The 12,374-nt window shown below is 37.9% G+C and overlaps 1 protein-coding gene across 1 annotated transcript in view; it reads left to right on the top strand.

Moving 5' to 3' along the window:
* GALK2 (galactokinase 2) overlaps positions 1 to 12,374 on the top strand; it is a 46,605-nt gene that overhangs the window by 19,092 nt on the left and 15,139 nt on the right. Inside the window, exons 6-7 of the mRNA XM_058847145.1 lie at positions 4,988 to 5,086; positions 7,795 to 7,947. Of these exons, the coding sequence (XP_058703128.1) occupies positions 4,988 to 5,086; positions 7,795 to 7,947 (252 nt within the window). The remainder of the gene's footprint in view (positions 1 to 4,987; positions 5,087 to 7,794; positions 7,948 to 12,374) is intronic.

Raw genomic sequence — 12,374 nt, 5'->3', positions numbered from 1 at the left:
AGAATGACCACCATAAAAGTGTGTTAGGACTCTGGAAAAAATCACTTAAAGGAGGAAGGGTCAGAGATCCATCACATGATGAATGTAATTGATGGAGTGGATGGGAATCAATTGTTTGTTGCCCCCTCAAGTCTTTAGATCCAGCTGGTATGGAATAAAGCTGGTCAGATACACATTAATAATCAAAAGGAGACAGTTCTTCACCTGACAAGGTGTAGCAGTCCTTGTTCCTGGATGATCTACATGTTAAAATTATGCATGAGTTAAAAGGGAGTCTGGACAAATCCACATGTAAGAAATCTGTTGTTGGTAACCAAGGGTGTAGAACTGACATTCAGCCTAGAGAACTCCCTATCAAAATATAAGGTCCTGGGGAAATAAGATCTTTACTTGGCCTCTGGTCCATACTAAGAGCCCACTTTCAGTTACAAGATATAGGACTAGAGGTGGTATTGGTTTGATCCACAGAGGCTGATTTATCTTCATATATTCTATATTTTATTCTGACTCAAGCCTGTTAATGAATTTTATCTAGCTAACAATCCCTTACTTGCTTACAGGCACATGCTCAGGCACATGATGGGATTCTGGGGTTCCTTCCACATCAGGATATTCTGGGATTCTGTGATTTTATGCACTTCCCTTTATGGCTAGATTGCTGGGTTCTTTGGGGTTTTTTTGCAGGGGGGTGAGATCAAAGGAAACATCTCCCAATGTTTGAGCTTTTTGAATTACTATGTTAAATATATCACTTTGCTTGTTTAACAGTGTAGTTGACAGCTGAGGACTTACTGTCTCCACCATAGTTATAGTTCACCTGGTCTAGTTAGTCCTGTTGGAACAACTTCCTGAAACAATAGTACAGAAATTCAGAGGGCAGTAACATATGTACACCTCACAACAGGTGAGCTAAGGAATATATCCAAATAGTTTTTTAGTAGAGTCATAATGCTACTATTCAGACCCATTTCAACTATGATTTTAATATCTTTCTGTTCCACTTTTCATTACCATCATATGAATAAGATTTTAAATCTACCCTGCAACCGTTTCCCTAGGACTATATTCCTTACAACTCTTTACAAGAATAAGCCACAACGCTAGAAATAGGGAGATTTTTGAATTCTCATTTCAGCTTTGTGACTGACTCACGTGACTTTGAACAAATCATAAAAGTATCTGTTCTGTCTCTAAGTTGAAGATAACAGCAGCCTTATAGGAATGCTTTTAAAGTAAACTATGTAAAATTCTATGAAGATTTAAATTGTGATTTACTAGTATTTTTGAAATACTGCTTTAGGGATAGGAAAGCATGTTAATGAGCCTTGGGTGCATAGAACTAGCTATGTTTTGTGGCTGGCTCAAAGTGATCTCTCATATGAATCACAATGTGTGGGATGCAAGTGGAGTCTATGTGCAGATGGGGTTTAGTCGTTCTCTGTATTTCACATGGTGCTTCATGAGGAACAAAAAAGTGTCTTCACCAAGTTCAGTGAGAAAGCCTGTTCTAGGACTTGTGCAGAACTCAACAGGGCTAATATTATTTTATACACGTAACGACTGTATCTGGAAGTCTACCAAGGAGTGTCAGGCCCCGTCTAACCTACCAGCCTGACAGGTGGTGCTGTGCTGCCTGGAGTGCAGTCCCCCTAAATGTGACTGTGAGAATGCTCAGAGTTACTTTGCAGGAACTGCAGTGCATCCAGAAGGAAGGCATCCTGTGCCCAGGTATTGTTCAGACAGACATTTGAGATGTTGCCAAATTGTGCAGTGAAATCTGGTATCTGAGAAGCTCTGTATTTTCACAGGTCAGACATACACTGAAAAGATATAAATAGCAGATGATCCAAACAGTTCCTGTCCTAAAGAGCTTCAGAGTGTTGCAAGTTAAATGGAAACAAGGCATTGCTCTGAGATAGGCAAAAGCTATTTCCTTTTATTATTACATGGTTCTCACAGACCTTTTCCCTTAGAGATATTTTCTGTGGAAGCCTAAACTCTAAGAACTTGTGTAGTAAAATGTGGGTTTTTTCACTTTCTAGTAATGAAGTCATGCATATTTATAGCATTATCATGTAGGAATCCCAAGTAGCAATTACTAATTAGAAAGAGGGGGAAAATACTCCTCATTTTACTGAGGAAATGGAGCCATGATGAATTAGTGACTTTCCCTGACTCACAAGAAACTTAATGTGGAGCTAGAAATTGAGCCCAGACCTCCTGAAATTCAGTTCACTGTTTCAGTCATATGACATATCCAAGAATCAAATATGTACACAAGGCTCTCCAGTTTAGTCTTCACATTAGTTTCCAATGAAACTTTGCCCTTTCACTCATTTTAGCAAAAAGGCTAACATTTTCCCATTTGTCTCAATAGTAAGTAGAAACTGCTCTCTATACAGATGACAATTTCCTCTCCATTCACATGCTTCTCATCCTGGTATTAAAGGCCAGCCTGTGTCAGCAAGGACCCGTTTAAATTAGAAACCAAATAATATTTCAGGGATGCCTTGGGCTGTCTTGTGGACAGGGTTCTTTGCAACACTTGCCAGTTACTACTTGGTGGTCCTGCCAATCCTTGCTAAGTTTCAAAACAGAAGTTGCTCAAGCTGGAGCAGCGCTGCTTGCCCAGCATACGCAGCAGGACAGCAGGAGAGCCAGGACCAAGCGAGGCCGGCGCTCAACCAGGCACAGTTCACCAGACCTTGTAAAGGGACAGGGGAGTGGCACTGTCCTAATGGTTAACATTCCTCCTCTGCAAGACTTCTCCTGATACTTACTTAATAAGCCTAGGCTCATAAAGTCTAAACAATTTAGGCAATCAAGTGGTAGCTGATGTGTATGTGGAGATAGAGATGCAGCCAGACTAAGTGAAGAGTGAAATGCCTAATTTCTGACTTTGCCAAGCTTTATCTGGCAGTTGCAGATGAAGTAATACCTCAGGCAGCTGTGCCCAAGAATGGGATTTATGTTGTGAGTACCTCAGGAGCTGTACTTCAGGCCAGGTTTGCACAGCCACAGCTCCTACTTGAGTGTGCGTGGCCTGTCTGCCAGCATGGTCTTCTCATCCAGTGAGTAATACTCATAATCTCCAGTCTGAAATCTCCTGCCAGTGGCAACAAAAAATTAGGGATGTGGTATTGCTCAGAGGGACAAAAGGCAGGTTCAGCAGAACTGGCTGAGACATGCGGGCATTCCCTTGTCACAGCAACAGTTGTTTGTAAATAAGCACACCTTCCTACGTAGAAAGGAGTGAGCATCTAGAGACTGCTGTGTGTGGAGGTTTGTTATTTTCTGTGGAGCTGTTGCTGAGAATTTTATCATTAAATGGGAAAAAAAGCATCATAACATTCATTAGCATTTAATTCAGAATTATTTTCAGCTCATAGTGGAGTAGGGAGATACAGTAACTAGATGTTAAACTTTCATTGATAGGATGAAGAGATCTGAGGTTCAATCTAGAAATGGGACTTAAGTGATGTGGAACAGGGAGGAAAAATGAATTTTCATGAACCTGGGAAATGTTTTTTGTCAAGAAGAAAGAGCACTGAAATGCATGCAGTTTCTGTAGTTTCTCAAAAAAATAAAAGAAACATTATTTCAGCTCATCTTTAAAATACACAAAGGAAAGGCAGGGCCGAAAAGGAGAGTATATTTACTGGTTGTACTTCAAATGTTCTCTCATTAATGGTCTTTTTCTCGTAAGAGGTCGTTTACCTCTTATGTTTGATTCAAAGAGATACACTCTGCATAGTTTTAGAGTAACTTTGTTAATGTTTTTTGATAACTTCTGCTTATCAGCCTAAGGCTTATTGGCCACAACTGCATTGTGAGCTGAGTAAATTGGTTGTTAGTGTATTTGCAAGCAGTTCAGCCTGATTACACTCATCTAAGCACCAATTTTACAGCTGTGTCAGTGGGGCCATTACAGGACTTGAGCAAGCAAGCAGGCAGGCACCCTGCACATACCTCTCAGCATTGTGATTTACTGCCCCTATCTGCTGCCTTTTACAGCTGTGTGCTGGCTAGTGTTCCTGTCTTGCTGCTTAGCTTGTTTCAGTCCTGTAATGCTACATCCTGACTGTGGAATCTGAATCTGACTTTGCCACTGGACTGGAAAATGGCCTGTGGCTTTTCTGAAGTTCTTTTCTCATCTTCCCTGTGGTTACCTTGTGCTTAGAAAAATAAACTGGTAGGGGTCATAATAGGTGGACACAAATACTTTCCTTTTGACCCACTTCTTTTTGACTACTCTGTGTTCTTTGACCATTTTCCAAGGTTTCTCTTGTGTTTTGTTTTGACTTGGCCTGATAGCTGAAAGCTTTACTATTAATTATTATTTTTGACAGTTACGACATTGATATTCTACCCTCCCATAGTATCCTCTGACCTGCAGGTATTACAATGCACAAAGATATGCCTAAAATGTCACAAAGGAATGCATATCACACATAGGTATGAATTAGTTCAGATAAACAGAGTACAGTATCTCAAGGAGACATGACAGGCATCACTGACTTCAATATCTGCAGTGAGAAACAGTTTTGGAGTCATTTCTGATTATGGAGTCAATACATTGAAACAATATGGAGTAATAACTTGCAATTTTTTGCTTAGCTGAGATTCACATGTAGATGGATTCATCTAATTAACAAAACATTAGTTATTGGGATGGTAGGATTTGAAGTGCATAAGGAAGGTGGGAGGAGGACAGCTGCAAGAGTTAAATATCTAAACAAGGATACTCTGAAAAGCATTTGGCTATGGTGGGTCCTCTGGAGGCTGAGTAGTTGGTTCATTTTTGCTTCAGAACAAAAGGGAAAGGGGGCCATGTGGCATCCTGGTTGATGGCATCTTATGTTATTTGATGTGTAAGAGATAATAGTTTCAGAACACTGACATTGTTTCCTTTGTTTTCTCACTAATTAATATGTAAACAGAAAAAATTATCATCCTTAACTATGGCTGAAGGTTCTTATGTTTTCAGGTGGAACTCGCAGAAATCTGCACAAAGAGCGAACGTTATATTGGCACAGAAGGCGGAGGAATGGACCAGTCAATCTCTTTTCTGGCAGAAGAAGGAACTGTATGTGCACCTTTGTAATCTAAACTAACAATGTAATATTGATTTATGTAAGCAAAAAAAACCTTCATTAGTATCTAGAAGAGAAAGAAGATAAGAAACTGGAATACCTTTGTAAGCAGTACAAACACCATTGGTACAAATGAACCAGGAATTAGATTTATAAACTCAGGTACAATTGAGTATGACAAGTTTGAATGAATATGATGAGGAAAATCAGAAATGGCAAGGAGGAAGGAAAAGATGTGGGAAAAGATGTACTCTAGAAGAGCACCAGGTTTCACTATTTGACTAATTCATGCTGGACTTAGAATGTTTCCCATATAATGAAATCTGAATGGTCGGCATGCCTTGTATTCACTGCAAATGGGATAATTATTACAAAAATGCTTTCTTGAAACTTCTTATAACCAAACAGTTCTAGGAAGTTTTGCCAGGTTCAGTTACAAAGACAATAGAGACTTTTTTTTTCACCAGTTTTGCTAATTCCAGACAATTCTGTGGCTGGATTTTGATGTAGAAGGCATTTAGCAGTCTTAAACGTGGTGACAGAAGGTGAACTAGCTGTGATAAACAGGACCTGCCAAGTTATGCATGAGTGCCTGCAGTGGAATTTACAGTGAGGTTCATCTGCTGTCCCAGAAGGTACACAGGACTGCAACTGTTCAAACCTCAGACCTGTCATTGGAATTAATGTAGTATTTCATAAGAACCTTTACTTTCCTTATGAGTCTGGCATTATATCTCTACAGCTTTTATTCCTTAATGACATGTCTTAGATGAGCTTACACAGAAAAAAACCTATTTCCTAGAATTACACAAACATTTAATGCCATCATGAGACACATGTATTTTCAATTTCACATCACCTGTACCTACTCTACACCTTTCCTTCATATTTATACTGTTAGTAAAAACACAGCTACATGAATAATGAAAGAAGGAAGCAGCATATTTTCCTGCCATACACAGAGATGCTTAAGTAAATGGAAGCTTTTCTGATATATAGCAGTTGTGACCAAAAAGACAAAGAAAATGTTAGAACAGATGAGAAAATAAATTGTGAACAAACCAGAAAAGATCCTTGCTTCAGTGTACTTGCAGCTGAATGCAGCTCTAGCCTCCCATCTTTTAAAAACAAGAAAAGTACAGTAAAGGACACTGAGGTTTATCAAAGCTATTTTTTTTTAAGTATGGCCATTGACTGAATAATTTCAAACATTTCAGCTTGAAAAACAAAAAGCTTTGAGGCTGATACTTTGAAGTTTGCAAATTCCCTAAACAAGTAAAGAGAAGGTAAATGGAGGATTCAATGTTTTTCATAACTGAAGAACTAAAAGAAACACAATGACATTAGCAAGAAGCTTGTAAAAAATAAACAAGGAAGTTTGGATTTTTTTTCCAAAACATTCATTGTTAAATTGAGAAATACCATACATTATGGAAGGCAGAATTTTTAAAAGGATTCAAAAAAGACCTTTGTGGATATACTAACAGAGTGTTAAACTATATGTAGGTATTTGACATAATAGTCAGATGTTTCTTCCAGTGTAAGTACAACTATTGTAATCTTTGCTTATGGGAGTCTGGAAAAACATACCCCAAGAAAAGATTGCTTTGTATATGTGTTCTATTTTTATATTCCCCCTAAATAGCCATTTATGGCTACTGTCAGAATCAGGACACTAGACCAGCTTAGTGATACATTCTGGTCTAATGTAGCAGATCTTCCAGAGTATATTTAAATGTAAGCAAGTCTGTCTGTCTTGATAGTAATTCTGTGATGGGGTCCAGAATCTCAATGGCAGGGAGTAACACACATGCTGTACATAATGTACAAGTGGATTTGTCATTGTTTATTTAGCACTCTAGCTGCTCAAGGGACTCTCTGGGGGTGAACAATGCCAAAATCCATAAGACGCCCCTGCTTGCACAGTTACAGTCTATTCTAAGAAGCCAAAGTAGGGCACATGATTTACAACTTATCCCAGTGAAAAACCAGATGTGAATTTAATCTCTTGATTACATTACATCCTGAATTATTTAATTAATGGATGCCTAACTTATTCCATGAAAAGGTCACAAATGTTGGGAACATCTTACGCAGCTTGTGTAAGCATATGTGAGGCAAGGCAGTCTCTTATGTCAGAAAGCAGGAAACAGTAACTACATTCTTACAGTTTTATTTAGTTTCTTGGTTTGATTGTCTGTATGTGCCATGATCACTGCCTCAAATCAGTCCTAAGATGTTGCTACCATACTGTACCTCAGTGAACTAATCTCACTGTAGTGAAGAATCAGAAGACTGAGGGGGAGATGGACATTGATGAAGGGGCAGGGAATGCAAAGCCCCTTGTTTCTAGTGGCACGCACATTAGCTTCAGCCAGGCCTGGTACTTCTCTGCAGATCAAAGTGAAACTGTTGTCTTAAACAGGCAAGAAAAATAGGTTGGGTGGGGTTCTGTAAATGCTGAAAAAACCCAAAGACTTAATGGAAACATTTTAAAATCCAGCTACAGGGAAAGGCTTGAAATGTATGTGTAACTTGACCAATGAGGTTAAACCTCTTCTCTTGCTGTTTCATGTCAGTTTTCTTTCCTTAACTATCCCAGGATTTTCAAGAGAAAAGAAATTTGCATTTGATTTATAGAACTAAGTGCACTGTTACCTAGTAGTAAATTAAAACTAACCATTCATTTTTCTTTCAATAGGCCAAGTTGATAGAGTTCAGTCCACTGAGGGCAACTGATGTTAGACTTCCAAGTGGAGCAACGTTTGTTATTGCTAACAGTTGTGTTGAAATGAATAAAGCAGCAACTTCTCATTACAATATTAGGGTAATGGAGTGTCGGCTGGCTACAAAGGTAATGCATGGCTTATGTCAAACTCTAATGAAACCTTCATCTAAATATGTGCTTTTTTTCCACTTCTGACTAGTTGTGTCTTTAACACCTGGCTAGGTGCTACTCTTAGTACAATTTTTCTTTCTAGAACCAGACACTTTCATCTGCAAGAGCAGATGTCCTGCCAGGCTTAATGGAAGTGTAAGGACTGTGTCCTTATATAGAAGATTATGTGATTTAGTTCTATTAAATTTATTTTTATTGTATTTCAGTGGAGGAAGTAAGTCTATTTTTCAGAAAAAAAATATTCCCAGTTAATAAGATAGACTGTTTCTGTTAAATCTGAATAATGACAAAGAGTGGAAAGCAACCACTATGGTCACATGTTTATATGTATATATGGCAATAGATGTGTATTTTCTAGGATTTAGAGAACATCCAATTTAGTAGTTGAAGGTCTGGGAGTAATATTAGAAATGCTGATTAGCAGCATGTATGTCAGTGTAAAGTTTAAAAACAGGCTTGAATTAATCCCCAACATTTAACTTGTACTGCCAGTTTACAGTTTCAAATTATCTCTAAAATGTAGGGAACTTGAACAGGGGAGTTCACTTAGTTCTGCTTAGTTCTGGATTTTGTATGTTCATGAGTGTATAGATAGAGGGTTTGATTTGATTTTTTTTATTGGAAGACAGTACTTTTTCTTTGATAAGATTAAATGACGAGTAAGCTTAAAGATTCACTGCAGTTGTACCCAACATAGGATGCTCTGGGAAAGAACAGAATGTGGGTCACAAAGTCTAGAAGAAAGCTTTGAAAAATGCAGTGTGGAACTACTTGCCACAGAACGTTAGATCAATATCTGAGCAATAGTCAAAAGTACTTTGAATATCTGTTTGCATCATGATTCCATAAAAAAACAATTTCTTACAAGTTTTAGTTAGTGCTAAAAAAATAGTTGAAGATCTGATTAGACACTGACAAAATGTATTCTAGAATAATGTGCTGAGATATTTTTGAGGAGGGAAGCTAAATTTCAGATGACTTTTTAAATGGGCTTTAAACTCAAGTAAAAAAGGAACAGCACCAATGACCACAGTTAAAGCTGTTGTCCATGAAGTTAATAAGAAAGTTTTTAAGCCATTAAGAAAATGAAGATAAGGACCTGTCTATTTGTTAGTTCTGTAATAACTGATAAAAATCTAATTTAGTGTTGCTAATTGACAAAATATATGTTTTTAAAAGGAGCTTCTTTTGTAAATTTTTTTTTTTTATAAGGAATAGAGAGCCTTCACATATCATCTATTCTAAAAGGCACTGTACAGTGAGTGCGTTAAGCTGTGAGAGCTTTTGAAGTTACTGTTCCACATATCAGACTTTGTGAATTGAATCAAATTTTCTTAATTGCTTTAAATTATTAGTCCTGTACAGTAAACTGAAGAGGTAGTAAGGAAACATCTTTTTTTTTTTCACATTCTTGTTAGCTATGATGCAATCTCTAAAAATGTTCTTTTAGCAGATGCTTGATTGTAAGGAGACTAACAACATACACCTGTCTGTTTTTGAACATATGCTACCCAGATGGAAAGCTGCACACACTATAAAAATACATTGAGCCAGGAAAAGACTGTCTTTAGGAAGAGGTCACAGTGGGGTGAAGAAGGGCAGGTATGTAAGTGGAAACAGGGAAGTCTTTTAAGCACCATTAAGCTAATGGAACTATGAACTAACGTGCTGGGCCTTGCAATAATGCTTTAAAAGAAATTTTCATCGTAAGTGCCTTAGGACAGGCTTTTTCTTCCCCCTTTTCTGGTTTAGGTAATTCTAGAATTTCATACTGCTTTACTATGTAGGTAAAGATTCCAACACAACATATCCCTGCTAGCATTAGTATAGAGGATTTTGATATCAGTCTGTCCTACAGCAAGCGAGTTCTTGCTCATCCTGGCAAATTACCTTTCTTAGGTTCTGTTTCTTTACCTTCCCTCTAGAGAATCATTCTTTTGCCTTTTTCTTTCCCTTTCTCTATTCTTGTAGCAGCCTCTGAGTGCTCTCCTGCACTCTGTTAGAGTCTAAAGACGTTTCCGTTGTGCAGAGCGCTCACAGTTCCGTGGGGAACTGACCTGTCCGTTGTTGCGCGCTCTCCCCGGCTGCACGGAGCGGGCTGGGGACGCCACGCTCCCCCTGCTTTGCCCTCAGTGCGGTGTGGGGCCAGCAGCGTCTGCAGCTGCACAGCCACCATCAGCTCCCGGGCACAGATGCTCCAGTGGCATTATAGAAATGTTATGTGTAAGGAGGTGATGTTGCTATAAAAGTATTCCTGGACTTATTCCTAGTCAGACTTTCTTGTATTTGTCCCGTCATTTACCAAGTATGTTTTCCTCTCAGTTACTTACAGTTCTCCTGTGTGCCTGTGTTGAACAATAAAGAACAATAAAGCCCAGAGATTCTATATCCTGGCAGTTAAGAGCCAGCTGCTTGATGTCCATATCTTTAATCCATCTAATCAGAGATCATCAAGAAAATATCCAACTGTGGGAAAAGTATTTGGATTAGTTTTTGTACATTAAAGAAATACAATTTTTTTTCCCATTTCTGTTCCATGTCCATTACAATTCAAGCTGCTGCAGCTAGACTGTTTTCAAAAACCATTTCTGTTTGCCCATAATATTTTTCCCAGAATCAAAACTTTGCTATAAGCAGGATAGATCTTTCCAGCAAAGCTGTGCCCGCTGGCCCAACAGGGTCAGTTTCCATTTGGAACATTTGACCTGTAAAACCCCAGTGTAGTCTAAGGCTTGCCTGAAACACAGCATCTCCCTTGAAGTACTGAAATGGGAACAGATGTGACAATGCATGTGGCCTATTTCTGCCGGGGATTATTTGTTATAAAAGGAAGTAGAAAAAATTTTGTTGCCATATAGAATATTATTGTTTGTAAATTATGTTTAACTTCTCATAATAAAATCCAGGGGATGCTGAATATTGGGACTAAATCATGAGGAAAGTAATCTCCATTCATTTAGCACCTTGAAGAAGATCTATATGTACCAACATACAACATTTTTAAAATGAAGCAGTAATTTTTCTTCTAACTTATCAGTAAGTAAGCTAAAATGCAGATTACATAAAGGCTGTAGAATTCTAGGTACTCAGAGCTTTTGAAAAGGAGGCCAGAAGTGACTTAACCAGTCTCTTACAGAAAAAATTTTCTCACACTGATTTCTGCATTAGGCACTAAACAGTTCTGCTTCTTTCTCTACCACTGAACATATAAATCTGTGTTTTAAATGGCAACAAAGTTATATGATTAGGATTTTGTCACTAGATGGCACCAAAAGTAGTTAATTTTTAGATACTGCAAAAAAGCAACACTGGAAGAGCCCCTGCAAAAAAAGCACTGTTTGGGGAGAGTGAGAATCTACACCAGATAGCTGGGCAGCAGATCTCTTTAAATTTCATGTGTAACTTTGCACAAAACAAAGCAACTGCTTCTCAGACATGTATGTAAATCCCATGACTTTTTTAACCCAGAAAATGGAATGGCTTAGCTGAATCAAGACAAATTATTTCAAATCAATCTCAGTCCAAACTGGTGCTAATTGAAAAGAATAAAACACACTGGGTGAGATCTTGGCCTTGTTGATAAAAGGTTTGAACTCTGATTTGTATAGAAAAAGGATTTCATTCCCTAGTCTTTCTGGTTTAAACTCTTTCCAGACATACAGCTGGATCTAGAAGTTTTAAATTCAATTTAAATGGTGCAGCACTAGAGATACACTATGTGCTTATGAACACAGTAAAATGACATTGGTGTGTACCTGCTAATCTTTACTTATTTTACTTTGTAATCTATTGAAACTACAAGTAGTATGTCAATGATCACTCACTATTCTTCTATAATTCATAACATGAAAATATTTTACCTTATGTGGAAAGCTGCTTTAGCACTTTCATTAGACACATGAAAACATCAACAGATATTTCAGCCTTCCAGAGAAAAGCCTGTTGGACATTCTGCCTTTCAAGATTCTGGTGTGTTGAAGTAACAACTGTCAACTGCCAAAACATCACAAAGATACACAAAGCATGGTATCATTTCCAGGAGTGGGGAAAGCAGATGCATCTATAACTAATGAATATCACAGCAACCATGTAGGAACGGAACAGATTCAGACCAACAGTGTACCATTCCTGTAAAGGTTCAAAAGTTCTTTTAAATTGGATGTTAAAGAAGGTACTTAAATTTTACTTAAAACTCCAGAGATTGAAAAAGGTTATGGTTATTCTCCTCACAAATCTTTTGACCACTTTCATATTTTTCATATTATGAGAAAAGGTTGTAATGACATCCTCAAATGTTCATCAGAAAATTCCAGGAGTGTACTGGAAATGTCAAACTGAAATGTTAGAGCAAATACTAATAGTATGGAAATAGACTTTTTAAG

Source organism: Poecile atricapillus, chromosome 11, assembly GCF_030490865.1.
Source record: "Poecile atricapillus isolate bPoeAtr1 chromosome 11, bPoeAtr1.hap1, whole genome shotgun sequence".
Taxonomy (NCBI): Eukaryota; Metazoa; Chordata; class Aves; order Passeriformes; family Paridae; genus Poecile; species Poecile atricapillus.
The sequence above is the reverse complement of the archived record's forward strand: the minus strand, read 5'-3'. Positions and strand labels throughout refer to the sequence as shown.